At 46.3% G+C, this 13,900-nt stretch overlaps 1 protein-coding gene across 1 annotated transcript in view; it reads left to right on the forward strand.

Annotated features, from left to right (window-relative positions):
• Positions 1-1,428: 1,428 nt before the first annotated feature.
• PLPP3 (phospholipid phosphatase 3) overlaps positions 1,429-13,900 on the forward strand; it is an 82,563-nt gene continuing 70,091 nt past the window's right edge. The window contains exon 1 of the mRNA XM_032303685.1: positions 1,429-1,567. Coding sequence (XP_032159576.1) covers positions 1,429-1,567 — 139 coding nt within the window. The remainder of the gene's footprint in view (positions 1,568-13,900) is intronic.

Here is a 13,900-nt window from a genome sequence, read left to right on the forward strand (position 1 = left end):
TATATAGCCTTCTGTCTAGAAGAAAGATGAACTCACATAAAATAATGTAAAATAATATTACAGCTTCTAAAGCAAAGCATTAGATTGCCCCAGAACTCAAGCTGAAGATGAAACCTCCAGAGGGCACTCCTGCTGTCCTGACACCCGCTCCCCAATAGTGGTACAGGCAGGCTTAACACCCCTCCCGGGCCTCCCCAAAACCAGCAGAAAGGCTGAGGGCTTGGGATGCCGTCACCTCAGAAACAGGTATAAAGGTCACAGCTAACCCTTACCTAGAACTTGTATGTACCTGTAGATGTTTACATGGATTAACTAATTCAGTCTTCACAATTACTGTATTTGGGAGAAACAATTAACATCTCCATTTACATATAGAGAAACTGAGGCACAGAGTCATCTGCCGGAATTCAGATCTACAAGATCTGGATGCAGACTCTTCTCTCAAATTCAGATTCTCAGACTCCAGCCCAGTATCTGGTGCTGGGTGTTTTTCCGAGTATTTTCAGGATAATACGATTCAAAGCGAAGTAAATACTCGAGAGCACCAAATCTGTAAGGGAGGAGAACGCATGTTCGCTCTACAGCCTCAACTTTGGCCCCATCCAAGGCCAGCAAGAAAGTGTTTCTTTTTATTTATATAGTTTTCTTTTTTTGTGACAGCTTGGTGTTTCTGAACGCTAGGGGCTCCCGGATTCTCTGGTTTGAGAGTAACTTTTCCTTTTAGGATTTTTTTTTTTTTTTGAAGGGGGTGGGGGAAAATGTGGCCTTAATTATCCTACGTCTTAGGCAGCTTAAGGAAGGGGCTGTGCTTTCGTGATCTCTTCAGAGCCAAGTAAGGAGGTCCCTCTCTTTGCCTCTGTCTGTCTCTCTCTCTCTCTTTTTAAAAGGACCTCGTGCAATAAAAGTGCAGAAACAAACCCAGGCGACCACAACAGCAGCCGCGGCGGCAGCAGGAGGAGGAGAAGGAGGAAGAGGAGGAGGAAAAGTCGGAGTTGGGGCAGGCGCTCCGGAGCAGCAGGGCTCGGAGCGGCTCCCATTCATTAAGTAAGCAGCGGCCGAGGAAGGTGGCCGAGCGCCCGCGCTGCCCACTCACCCGCTCCAGCAGCGGGACACGCGCCAGCCCCGCGCGCCCCGCGCAGCCCAGCTCCGCAGCAGCGTCTGCGCTGCCGCCGGCTCTCCGCCCCCTGGACTCTCGGACGCTGTGGGGCTTAGAGAGGAGCGCAGAGGAGCAGCGCGGAGCAGAGAACAGCCCGGGCTGCAGCGGGAAGCGCGCGGCGGGCTGCACCGTCGCCGCCGCGCCGCGAGCGGGGGTCCGAGCCTCCGCGTCCAGCAGCAGCCGCGGCCAGGAGGCGGGCCGAGCGCGCGGGAGTGTGGCTGCCGCCGCCGGGCGTCTTCGCGGGGCGGGAGGCTCGCGCCGCAGCCAGCGCCATGCAAAACTACAAGTACGACAAGGCGATCGCTCCGGAGAGCAAGAACGGGGGCAGCCCGGCGCTCAACAACAACCCGCGGAAGGGCGGCAGCAAGCGGGTGCTGCTCATCTGCCTCGACCTCTTCTGCCTCTTCATGGGTGAGCCTGGCCCCCGGCCCCCGGCCCCCGGCCCCGCGCCCCCGCGCCGTCAGCCCCCGGGGTAGGGGTGGGGGTGGGGGGCAGCGCTGTCCCGGAGCCCTCGCGCAGCACCGAGCCCCAGCGCCCGCCCTTCCCCAGGCTGCCGACTTCCCGGCCTGGAAGCGGGCGTGGGGCGCGCGCAGGCTCTCCCGGGCCACCGGAGCCCGGCCCCTTAGAAGCCGCCTCCGGCCGGAGGCGCAGGCACGGTCCCGCGGAAGGTGTGGGTTCGGCCTCTTAGCGCAGGGCGGTGGGCGGAACCGTGAACCAGAGCCCGCGCGGAGCTTGGTGCCCCCCGTCCGAGTAAGATGGATCTCTTGGGGCGCCGGGCCCCTGCCTGCAGCAGCGCTGCCTCCTCGCTGGCTGTGTGTAAACACCCAACCCTTCCGCTCCCGCCTCCTCGTCCCGGCCGAACTCGAGCTGGCCTTTCCCCCGCTCCCCTCCTCACCCCCACACCGCACCCCCCCCGGGGGGCCCGGGGACTTGACGCGGGCACCCACTAAACTGCCACTTGTTAGGCGCCTACTGTGTGCGGGCGGTAGGCTGCGTCACGGACACGGTTTCAACCAGCCCTCGCCCCGACTCGGTGCAGGGTAGGTGAGGAGCCCCATTTCACCAATTAGAAAACTGAGGCGCTGGGAGAGCAATCCAAGATCAAGATCGTGTTTGGGGACCACGATTAACTGCCGTCCCAGAAAGTTAAGGTGATGGTCCATTTCTGTTTTCCAAACTAGTTGGATGCCCCAGCCCGAAGTGCGGTGGGCGCTAAAAATAAATAAATAAATAAATAAATAAATAAAAATTGATCGGGGAGTGAGGGGATTTATGAACTTGGGGGGGGGCAGGGAGAAAGCTACTGACATGAATCTACAGGAGTTCCAAGGTTGAAGTCAGAGTAGGTTTTTTTTTTTTTTTTAACGATTCATGGTGTAATGGAAAGGGCACAGGACTTGTCATCAGAACATTGCTACCTGCCACTTGCTGGGCGTGCCACCCCCTTGCCTTCTGGGCCTCAGTTTCCTCATCAGTTGAGTGAGTGGGTTGAATTAGATGCTCTTCTAAGGCCCCTTCCTGCATTAAGAACTCGGATTTGGTCCAGGAGCTGTTCTGCCAGCTCTGCTAACTGAAGAAACATCTGTGTTCCTAATTCAGTTCCCTTAAAATAGAACTCCTGCACGGAGACGTAAGTCCGTTTTGAAATGGTTTTGTCCGTGCAGATTATGCAAACCAGAGACTTAGTGGACTGGAGTTACACTTCTCTTGTGTTTTATGACTCTTTTCTGCAGCTCGGTCCTCACTGAGTTCCGTCTGCCCTGGGCTTGAACGTCCCTAGTAAGTCTGGGAGTCAAAGGAAGATGGGACACCTAGAATTATTAAAACAAAAGAATTCTCCCCTTTGGGTACAGAGAGACAGCTGTGGGTAAAATTGTGTTCTGTGGAAGGGAAGAGAGATGGACTAGTTCAGGTTGCAAATCCGCTTCCCACCTCTTCATAGAAATTGGAGGTTTAGATGCTATGTAAAGGAATTGTCACTGGGGGGCCTGCCTTCCTGTGGGCTGCGGGCTTATTATCCTGCACAGTGGGAAGATTAGTATTTAAAGTCTGCTGCCAAGCTATTGAATTTTTAAAAGGCCCTCCCTGGTCCTGGGGGAGTGCAAGGAGAACACTAAACACATTGAAGTTGTTTGCTGTAAACTTGTCTGGGGCTTCCCAGTGTTTACTGGTGTGTTTTGTTGGCGGTAAGGTAAACTCTTCCCAGACGGCCTGTGCTGAGTACCCTCCTACCTCCTACTTTGTGATTAGGAAAGCAAAGCTAGAACAAGCCTGTCAGCCTTTGTACAGTTTCATTGTTCTCCTCCCCTCTTCCACTCTTCTGAGTTCAGAAGGCAGTCCTGAGACATGGTGCATTCTTGTTAAAGGGAAAAGAAGTGTGAAGGAATTTGCAGGAAGACACACCTATTAGCTAGAGTTTAACTGAGCACAGTGTTGTGCTGTGAAGGTGCAAGTAAGGTGGATGTTTGCACATTTCACTTCATCTGCGCCAACTCTTCCTGTGCCCCCACCAAAGCTAATATTCTCTACCTAGCTATTGATTATGTTTACTCACGGTTGGTCTGTTGGAATAAATGATTTTGTTTACCTCGAAAAGGTGATATCTGGACCCTGCATTGTCTTCTGAGGCACAGAAGGTTTATTTAAAGGGTATTTGCCTTGCTATTAAAAAAAACAAACATGCCAACGAAGTCATTTTCAAAGTGACGTATGGTCAGTGTCTCCCCTATGCAAAGACCGAAATATAACATCACTAATTTAACGCCTTACCTACCTTTAATAGGAAAAACTGTAAGATAAATACTTGAGAAATTTATGCGGGAGAACTCTGGCTTCCAAGAGAAAATTAATAACACAACATGTGATTTTAATATGCCCTACACAACAGTCCTAAAAAAAATTATTTCTTCTTGGTTCACTTTTTGCCTAAGACTGTCAGTGTGATTTAATTTTTATATGGTTTATTGATCATATGGTCTGGATTACAGGGCACTAATATAGTAAAAAAGAGAAACATAGTTTTCTGTTTATTCTCTCACAGAAATATATACCAACCTTCATCTCCTTGTATCTGGAAAAAATAAAAGCTGATGTGCTACATAAGTGTTATGTGAGTGGAAATATGCAAGCAGTTGAACTTGTTTCACATACCTTCTTGGAATGTGAAATTCTTAGCAAAAAACAAAAGTCCACTCTTGTTTGAAGGCCAAAAGAATCTGGTGTCCGAGAACCCCAAAGGGAGTTGACCTCCCATTGAACAGCTGTCTTTGCCAACTAATTGCTTTGATAAATACAGTTCCAAATCTTGGTGTGCTAGTCTTTCTGAAATTGATTTTGTTTTCCTTTCAATTACATAATATGTCCCGCCTCCTGTTTTTCAAGCATGGGTTCTGGTGTACCAGGTGACAAGAGACCAGCAGAGGCTGTTCCCAGGCAAGAAGGGAGGGGCATCTACTGTCTTTCTCAGTTTTGTTAGCCTCTTCTTAATAGAAGTGTGTGTACTCTTCGCTGTAACCTTCATGAAGAGATAATCTCCATTTCACCGGTGAGGAGACTGTGTGTTAAGGAGGAAGCTCTGAGATGCACCATGAAGTCGATTTGGGTAGATGCTTCCTTCTCAGTGAATGTGACTGGAGCCCATCTCCCTTTCAAACTCAAGATACTTATCAGAAAATGCTGAAGCTGTTTGCAGAAAATCCTGCTTCTCCGCATTTCCCAGTTAACTTATTTGCACCAAAGCAAATGGAGAAAGGTGGTTAAACTCTTCTGGTTAGAGATACGGTCTTGTTGCCCCACAGCATTGTTTGGATAGTAAGCTAGTTCCAAGACTACGCAGTTCACAGATTTTTGAGGGCACCTTTTTCCCCCATGAGACCATGGTGCCACAGAAAGGACACTAGCTGTACGTGGCTGGAGCAAAATGCAGAGATTTTGGTAAAACCATGCTGAGTGTCTGTGCCCCCACTTTCCCTCTCTCCTGTCCCTCATCCCAGCTAGCTGCTGAGTGCCTCCTTCCAGCCAATGCACTTGGAGGGCTGGGCAACTTTAGACAGGTCCAATTTTTTCTGCGTAGACTTTGCTCAAGGCCCATTATCCTTTGAGTTCAGTTAGCTTATGTGCTAAGTGATGAGCAGAATGGCCACTCCATTACACTGCTGTAAGGATCAGAAGAAATCTTGGGTGCGACCGTTTTTGTTTTTTTTGTTTTTTTTTTTTTAATCTCCTGAGACTTGGGTGAATGCAAGGGCAAACGCAGGGGATTTATAACCTGGGGCCCTGGACGTAGTTTTCTGGTTGTCTTCCTACGTTGTGTCTCAGAATCACAGGTAGATGAGGCCATGAAATAAATACTCAGTAATAATATTATGCTGAAGACCATAAAGCTGTACTTCAAATAGGAGAATGTCACATTTGCCCAGTAAGTTGATGACAGATGATTTCCATTCATTTTGACTCTACACTTGAGCTGTGAAGGCAGCTCCTAAAATGGAGCAGAACTCGGGAGCCGACTGATCTTCACAGTGTACCCTGAGCTGTTCTTGGAGAAGGTTCTCTTGTTTAAAATAAAAAAAAAAAAATGTTCCTCATTTGGCTTTTGATACCAGAGGGTAGATAATCTGAACTTAAACCATGAGGGGTGGGAGGACGTTGAAGAAGCAGGTGTTTGGTCAGGTTTAGACTGAAAAGCCAGACTCTTGTGCCAGTCCCCGCCAGGAAATGCAGTCAACAGGTGGAGTGTCATGAAGCAAAGGGAAAGAAGCTCAAATAGGTAAAAATGTAGAGTTTGGATGCCCAGCCATCATGCTGTGTAATATAGCAGTTCCAGAATATTCTTGGCCTTTTTTGACTTTCAGTTAAATGGTTGAGACAGAATTCCTAGAACTGGTTCCATATATGAGCTACGTAACCTCATCTTGTGTTATTATTAAATTATTCACTTTCCATCCCGGAAGAGAGGCAGCGTGGTATAGCGAAGAGAGCCGGAGACTTAGAGCCACAGGCTTCAGATTCCAGGCTGGCCAGCGCCAGCATCCGGTTATGTGGTTGTGGACAAGTTGGTTTTCTATGGATCTCAGGTTTTTCTTTTCCGTTGGTGAAGTGGCTGGCTGGGCAGGATCACGTCTAATGGGTAAAGCTGCCCTGCAAGGTTCTGTGACGGATTTCTGGCAGAGAAGAATGACCCTCATGCATGCACTTTGCTTAGTTCTTCATTGTACATTACCACAGGGGGTCACCGACCCCAACAGTGCTGAGCTGCAGACTCCTGTAGACTCCTATAGGAACAGACTCCTATAGAAATAAGAGTTCTGGCCTTGGACTGCCGCTTCAATGCTGCGTAACTTCAGAGAAATGCCCTTGACTTTCCTGGGCCTGGGTTTCTTCATTATTGCTGTAAAGGGAAGGGCCTGAATCATTTTCTCAGACCTTGTCTAGCACTAACAGTTTTTAGGATTCTGTACTGGTAGATACATCCTGTGATGCAGAAACCCAGTCATTCTGGATTGACTGAATTGAACAGAACCCATTCCGTCTGTTAGACCATTCATCGTTGGTTAAATTGTTACATTTTTTACCAAGGACTTAATGCTGACCTTAAGCTTATATTGGTATTCATTCTGGAGGGAAAGTAAGCACTGTTACTGAAGTTAACCCAATATGCTGAGAAACCAGCTAGATTTTTCCTTGGCCAGATGTGTCTTATAACCTGCCTCCTGAAATTTATAGTACAGTTGACCCTTGAACCATGCATATGACGTTTTGACTTCCCAGAAAACCTAACAGCCTGCCATTGACCGGAAGTCTTCCCGGTAACATAAATATCAGTTCCCACATATTTTGTGTGTTATATGTATTATAAGCTGCGTCCTTACAATACAGTGAGCTAGAGAAAAGAAAATGTTCTTAGGAAAATCATAAGGAAGAGAAAATACTTTTTTTTTTTAAAGATTTTATTTATTCATCTGACAGACAGAGATCACAAGTAGGCAGAGAGGCAGGCAGAGATAGGAAGCGAAGCAGGCTCCCCGCTGAGCAGAGAGCCCGATGCGGGACGGGACCACGACCCGAGCTGAAGGCAGAGGCTCCAACCCACTGAGCCACCCAGGCGCCCCAAGAAAATACTTTCATAGTACTGTATCCGAAAAAAAAAAAAATTCTGTGTATAAGTGGACCTGTGCTGTTCAAATCTGTGTTCTCAGGGTCAGCTATAGTCACAGGGTCAGCTATAGTCACAAGCACATAATCACAACAGGTAACAACTTTCCCTTTTTTTTTTTTTTTTGGTTACTCTTATTATATTCACTAAGTATGTGTTTTTAATAACTCAATAAGTTTTGATAACTTAATCTACCCTGTGAACCACAGAATATAGAAGTAGATTTTCATTGATCCACTGGCAAATAAATGGTCCAGCCAAACATCTTGCATGGGTTGAAATAAAGAAGGGAACTTCCATTTCGTAGGTAAGCCTTGCTGACTTTTCCAGAATGGTTGAAAACCCCTATTTCCTCATTGTCCTGGGGTGTTTTTGTTCTTGCTTTTTGATTCTTGGTTTTGGGGGTTTTTTTCCCCTTAGCCTGCTCATCTCCAGCTTTCTAGCATACTTAGGAGATATACCAGGGGGTATAGCTGTCTTTGTGGATACTGTTAAGGTTAGAGTTGGTGGCCGTTTCCACTTTTAGCCCTTTTTTGATTTCCTGTCAGTTTTGGATTCTTTCTTTCCCCTTCCTGTGCATTTGCTTGGGCTGGTAAGCCCACAGCACGATGCTAATGAGACCATAGGCAAGGACTTCTTCCCTGTGTAGGCAGTGATATTTATGGGGACACCCTACCCAGCGTGTCAGTTCAGCCAGTACACATTGTTGGTGGAGCAATCACTTACTTGGGGGTGTCTATTATATCAGCATTTCACAGACTCACCTCATAAGGAGACCCATCTGGTGTGAAACAGAGGTTCTCAGGCTCCTTCTGAGGAAATTCAAATTCAGCAGGCTTTGGGCCAGGGCCTAGGAGTCTGTATTTTTTTATTTAAAAGCTTCTGGTGATTCTCCTCAGGCCAATCAGACAATCACTATGTTGTTTAACAGCTGTTGTCTTAAGGGCAGTTGGCTAGGGCCTGGGCTTTTTGTCCCTGGACTGAATGTTCTGGCACTTTTCACGCTGTTAGGTTTTTTTTTTTTTTTTTTTTCTTTGTGGCCTGCACACCTGTCTTTCAGTAAAGATAATGAAGCTTGTTAGAATTCATTCGACAGGAAAAATTACCTCTGGGTGCAGGCCTGAAGGTCTCTGGTGACTTTTTTAATGTAGGGACTTGGTGGTGTCTCCTAACTGCTGAGAGGCTGGGATTTTTATCTGTTTCTGGGTCCTAAACTGAGTTCTGTGTAGTGGAAGTTGCCCACCTAGTGACCACTTTTGGAAAAATGAGGTGTTAACTCTGTAAATATTTTCTTTTGAGATATTGAAGTTTGTGTCTGAGTGAAAAGTGAAATGAATAAATGAGATTTGGAATAGAGCCTTTAAAAGATCAAAGTTAGCTTGGCATAGTATTGTGGAAACAATACAAGCTTTGGATTCACTCCCATCTGGGTACAACTTGGGCGAAAAGTATTTCATCTTTCCAGGCAGAAAGGTGTCCTCATCTGGGAAAGAAACAAGACTCCCAGTGGCACCCTGGTACAGTGAAGCTCTGATGAGATCGTGATTCTGAAAACCTTTTAGGAAGTTAAAAAAGCCCTCTATCATGATTATCAGGTATCACATTGCTATTATTACTCATAGTAATAGTAGTATTTTCCTTTCCTTCCTAGTGTTCTTACTCCTCAATGGTGCTGTGAAATCGTCTCATTTTGGGGGCAGCAAAGTTGCCTGAAATATATTAGGAGGAAAAAACTGTGAAGAGAATCCTAAGAAATAACCAGGCAGAGGGAACACAAATATTTTCCTTTAGCTGAAGAAAAGCAGGTGCAGGCAAACGACCCCATCTGGGAAAGTCCCAATGTGGGAACCTTGGTCATCTTTGGTGGTTGCTTTCTTCTTTCCCTTTGAAAGGGACATGGCCATATCATCTTAAGAGAAGACAAAGACTTGCTCTTTTCTAGTTTCTTCCATTTTATTCGTTTTAATTGTATTGAGTCCGAATGTGTACCGTATGTTTTACAGGGCCTGCTCTAAAACACAAATAGGAGTCTTTTTTTTTTTTTTCAAGATTTATTTATTTGAGAAAGAGAGAGAGAGCTAGCACATGAGCATGGAGTAGGAAGTGGTAGAGGGAGAGGGCGAGAGAGAATCTCAAGCAGACTTCGCACGGAACCCTATGTGGGTCTTGACCTCACAACCCTGAGATCGTGACCTCAGCTGAAATCAGGAGTCAGATGCTGACACCACTGAGCCACCGCCCCAGCACAAATACGAGTCTCAAGGATCATGTTGGGCGGTGAGCAGCTAGGTATACATAAATAACTGCAAAACAACCTGGGGTGTGTTGAATGAGCCTTTCTGTGGGCAGCGTAAATTATGAAAATGCTGTTGGAACAGTTGTTCACTGCCTAGTTCATGGAGTCTTTAGAATTTGATGGTTGTTGCGGCGCCTGGGTGGCTCAGTGGGTTAAGCCTCTGCCTTCAGCTCAGGTCGTGATCCCAGGGTCCTGGGATCAAGCTCCGCACGGGGCTCTCTGCTCAGCAGGGAGCATGCTTCCTCCTTTCTCTCTGCCTGCCTCTCTGCCTACTTGTGATTTCTGTCAAATAAATAAATAAAATCTGTAAAAAAAAAAAAAGAATTTGATGGTAACTCTTGGAGTTGTCATTATCAACAACGTCAAGGTCAGTTTTTATCTCTGTCAGAAACACAGGCCTCTTGGGGCAGGGCAGGGCATGAGGTGGGAACCGGGGACCACGGGTTTTCGAGTCCGACAGATGGGAGCGTGCTTGCTGTTATTGGCTGGGAACCCTAGGGAAGTCACGAGAGTCGCCGAGGCCCCCGTCTTCTGCTTTGTAAATTGGATGGTATGGGCGTCTTGGAGGTGGGAGGCTATGCCAAGTATGGCGTCTGGTGCTGGGAGCCCACAGGTGGTAGCTGCTGTCAACGCTTGTCACTACAGCCTACCTTGTGCCCTCGGTGTGATGGGAGGAGCCCAAGGCCTGGACTGGGTGGGTGGTGATGGTCTGGCGATCCTAAAAGATCAGGGCCTGCCGCCCATGTTTTGCCTTTATACCATTTTGCTTTTCTGGTGTTGTTGACTTGTGAGTTTGAAATTGGTATTGCCCGGGAGGTCCAGTTCTCCAGAGAGCTATAATCTCTTCTTTCTCCTGCCCGTGTCATTTAAAAAAGGAACAAGGCAAATGGGTTAACTCTTCATCCCAATGGTCGGGTTACGTGAGGCCAGAGAGGCATGAGGCAAATTTGAAGGAGGAGGCAGTTTTCAGATACCACTGTTCTTCCAACTGGCACTTGTTCTAGAAAGTGCTTATTACCAAAGATCACTACGGACTGATTGGAGCTTGAACAGGCACCTCCTTTTGCAAATGATGTATCACAGGATAGAAGAAAGAGAAACCCAAGTTTTCCAAGTTCTTGCTTTTTAAAAACCTCTTGAGGTAGAAGCTATTCTCATGTGACCAAGGAGGAAACAGAGTCTCAGATTAAATAATTTTCTCAAGGTCCTGCCTTAGTTGGCGGGGCCAACATTCAAAAGAGAACTAGATCAGGTTCTCAGACATCCTCGTGGAACTCTCCTTCCCTTAGATCCAGGCTTATAAATTAAAATCTGCCTTGAAATTCTACCAATTTAGAACCAAACCAGACAACACACATAGGAACCAGTTGGAAACTTTTGAAGGGAACTTGCTGATTTCTGTATGCTTTCAAAGTATATGTTGCAATCAGAATATTGGTGGTAAGCGTGTTTTTGAGGTTTGTCACAAATTAACAAAATTATATGCCTCGAGAGTTTTGCAGAGAAATGCAAATCAGTATAAGCACCTCGTCATAATAAGCAGTATGCTTTGGTTCCTGTTTATGTATCCCCCAAAGCACATAATACACATAATTATATTGACACGAAGGAAGCCATTCTCATTGATGGTTTCTTTATATCTGGCCCCCAATTAGTTTGCGGTATCAATCAGTGTAATTTCTAGAGAGCCTATTTAGTTAAGTCTAGGTTTGTATCTGTCTTTCAAGCATCAGTCTTGTCTTCCGTGGTTGCTTCCTGAGCACCTACTCTGTGCCGGGCCCCCAGGGTCTCTTGACCTTTAAGTATTCTCAGGCTGGGAGTGGGAAACAGACTTGTGCGATTAAACACACCAAGTATCACGAATGTGGATGGTAGAGGAGGAGCTTTAGCAAGGAAATGAAGAATGGGGAAGTTTGCCTGAGGGCGTGGAGCTGGGTCACGCAAGAGAAATCCCAGCTCACGTGCCAGGAGAGGGGAGAGGGCGATCCAGCACAGGGAGCAGCAGGTGCTGAGCAGGGCACGCGTGAACAAGCCTGGGAAGGGTGAGTGTGAGAGGCTGCCGTGTAGTGCGGCGTTGTGTGTCTGTACCGTGTGACGGAAGGAGGATGTTGGAAAGGAGGCCGGAGATCATTGGGAGCCAGATCAGGGAAGGGGCGGTGAAAGGCAGGCAGTGGGGGAACTTGAACTTTGTTTCTGAGGATCAGCCGAGCCAATGAAATTTTATTTTTGTTTTCGTTTTCCTTTTTATTATGGAAAATGTCATATAGAAACCAAACACCGTATATAGCTAGGAGTGGAATTGCTAGGTCATACGGTAACTCTGTGTTTCACTTTTTGAGGAACTGCCAAATGGTTTTTTCCATAGTGGCTGCACCGTATTTTAGAAATAGCGTGACATTAGTTCAAATATGTAAGGAAAAAAATGAAACGTTTTATGGACAACATTTGGAATTAGCATATTCATCAATAGTTTTTAAGAGAGGATGAATCTGCTCTGAGTTGCATATGAGATCGCTGGGTTTGAGGTGAGGTAAATGGGAGAGAGGGGAGGGGACCCATAACAGGGAGGCAGAGTTGGACCGTAAGCATTGGAGACTGAGAAGAGAGGGTGGGTGAGAAGGATGACCGGTAGCTCCTGTCCTGGGTGGGAACCTCTGAACAGGTGCTGCCATTCCCTTCCCAAACACTTTCCAGGCAGTGTTTGTAGAAAGCTAAATGAAATCCATCTTGTAGGATTGCTGAGATGCTTCATGGTCATGGCCTTACTAGGCAGATGAAGCTGTAAGTTCTCTTTCTACCCCCACTCTGGAATTTCTTAGGTTCTCAAATTCCCCTTAAAATAAATGGGCCATTGGAAATCCTTCTGTTTGGGGCGCCTGGGTGGCTCAGTGGATTAAAGCCTCTGCCTTCGGCTCGGGTCAGGATCCTGGGGTCCTGGAATGGAGCCCCGCATCGGGCTCTCTGCTCAGCGGGGAGCCTGCTTCGTCCTCTCTCTCTGCCTGCCTCTCTGCCTACTTGTGATCTCTGTCTGTCAAATAAATAAATAAAATCTTTAAAAAAAAAAAGAAAGAAATCCTTCTGGTTTAGAGAAACAGTTTTTCTTGGGTTGTAATGGTATTTTTAAAAAATGGTGTTGAGATATAATATCTGAATTATATATATGTTATATATGTATATATGTGTTATATATGTCATATATATGAATTACACATACATTATATATAGATAATATACAGTTCACAGGCTTTCAGTACAGTCTACAGAGCTGGACAACCATCACCAATATCAATTTTAGAGCATTTTCGTCACTGCAAAAAGAAACTTGAACCTGTTAACATTCACCCTCCAATTTTGGTCCCGCCGTGGCAACCACTGACCAACTCTTTAGGTCTGTACATTTGCCTGTACTCAACATTTCATGTAAGTGAAACTGTATAATATGTAGTCTTCATGAATGGCTTCTTTGACTCGAGATAATGTTTGCAAGGTTCATCCATAACTTATCACCAATGTATAGCATGTTCGTTGAGCATGTGTTAGAATTTCATTGACTTTTTTTTTTTTTAAAGATTTTATTTATTTATTTATTTGTTTGTCAGAGAGGAAGAGAGAGAGAGCGAGGGCACACAAGCAGGCAGGCAGGCAAAGGTGGAGAGAGAAGCAGGCTCCCTGCTGAACAAGGAGCCTGATGCGGGACTCCATCCCAGAACTCTGGCATCATGACCTGAGCCGAAGGCAGCAGCTTAACCCACTGAGCCACCCAGGCGTCCCAACTTCATTGACTTTTAATATTCTCTTGTTTGGGCATACCACGTTTATTTTATACACTTACCAGTTGATAGACGCCTGCGTATTTTCCACTTCCTGGCCATTCTGGCTGCTGTGAACACCCGTGTTCAGGTTTTTTGTGTGGGCACACACTTTCAGTTCTCTTGGGTATCTATGCCTAAGGAGTGGAATTGCCAGATCACATGGTAACTCCGTGTTTAACTTCTTGAGGAAACCACCAAACCCTTTTCCACTGTAGCTGCGCCATTTTAGAACTGTCTTAGGATTAATTAAAATATGTAAGGAGAGAACACAAAAGTTTTACCAAAGAACTTTGGAATTAACATATTCATGAAACCACTCTAGTGTGGCTTTGTTCTTCCAGCCATTTTCCACAAAGAAGCAAAGTTTTTAATCAGTTCACTACTGTCACTGGGTTGGAGATGAGTGAGCGGAGAACAATGAAGCTGACTGAGAAAAAGATGCTGGGTGGTCAGCGAGCTCTGCTCACCCGCTGAGTAACATA

This window comes from Mustela erminea, chromosome 10 (assembly GCF_009829155.1).
Source record: "Mustela erminea isolate mMusErm1 chromosome 10, mMusErm1.Pri, whole genome shotgun sequence".
In the NCBI taxonomy this organism is placed as follows: Eukaryota; Metazoa; Chordata; class Mammalia; order Carnivora; family Mustelidae; genus Mustela; species Mustela erminea.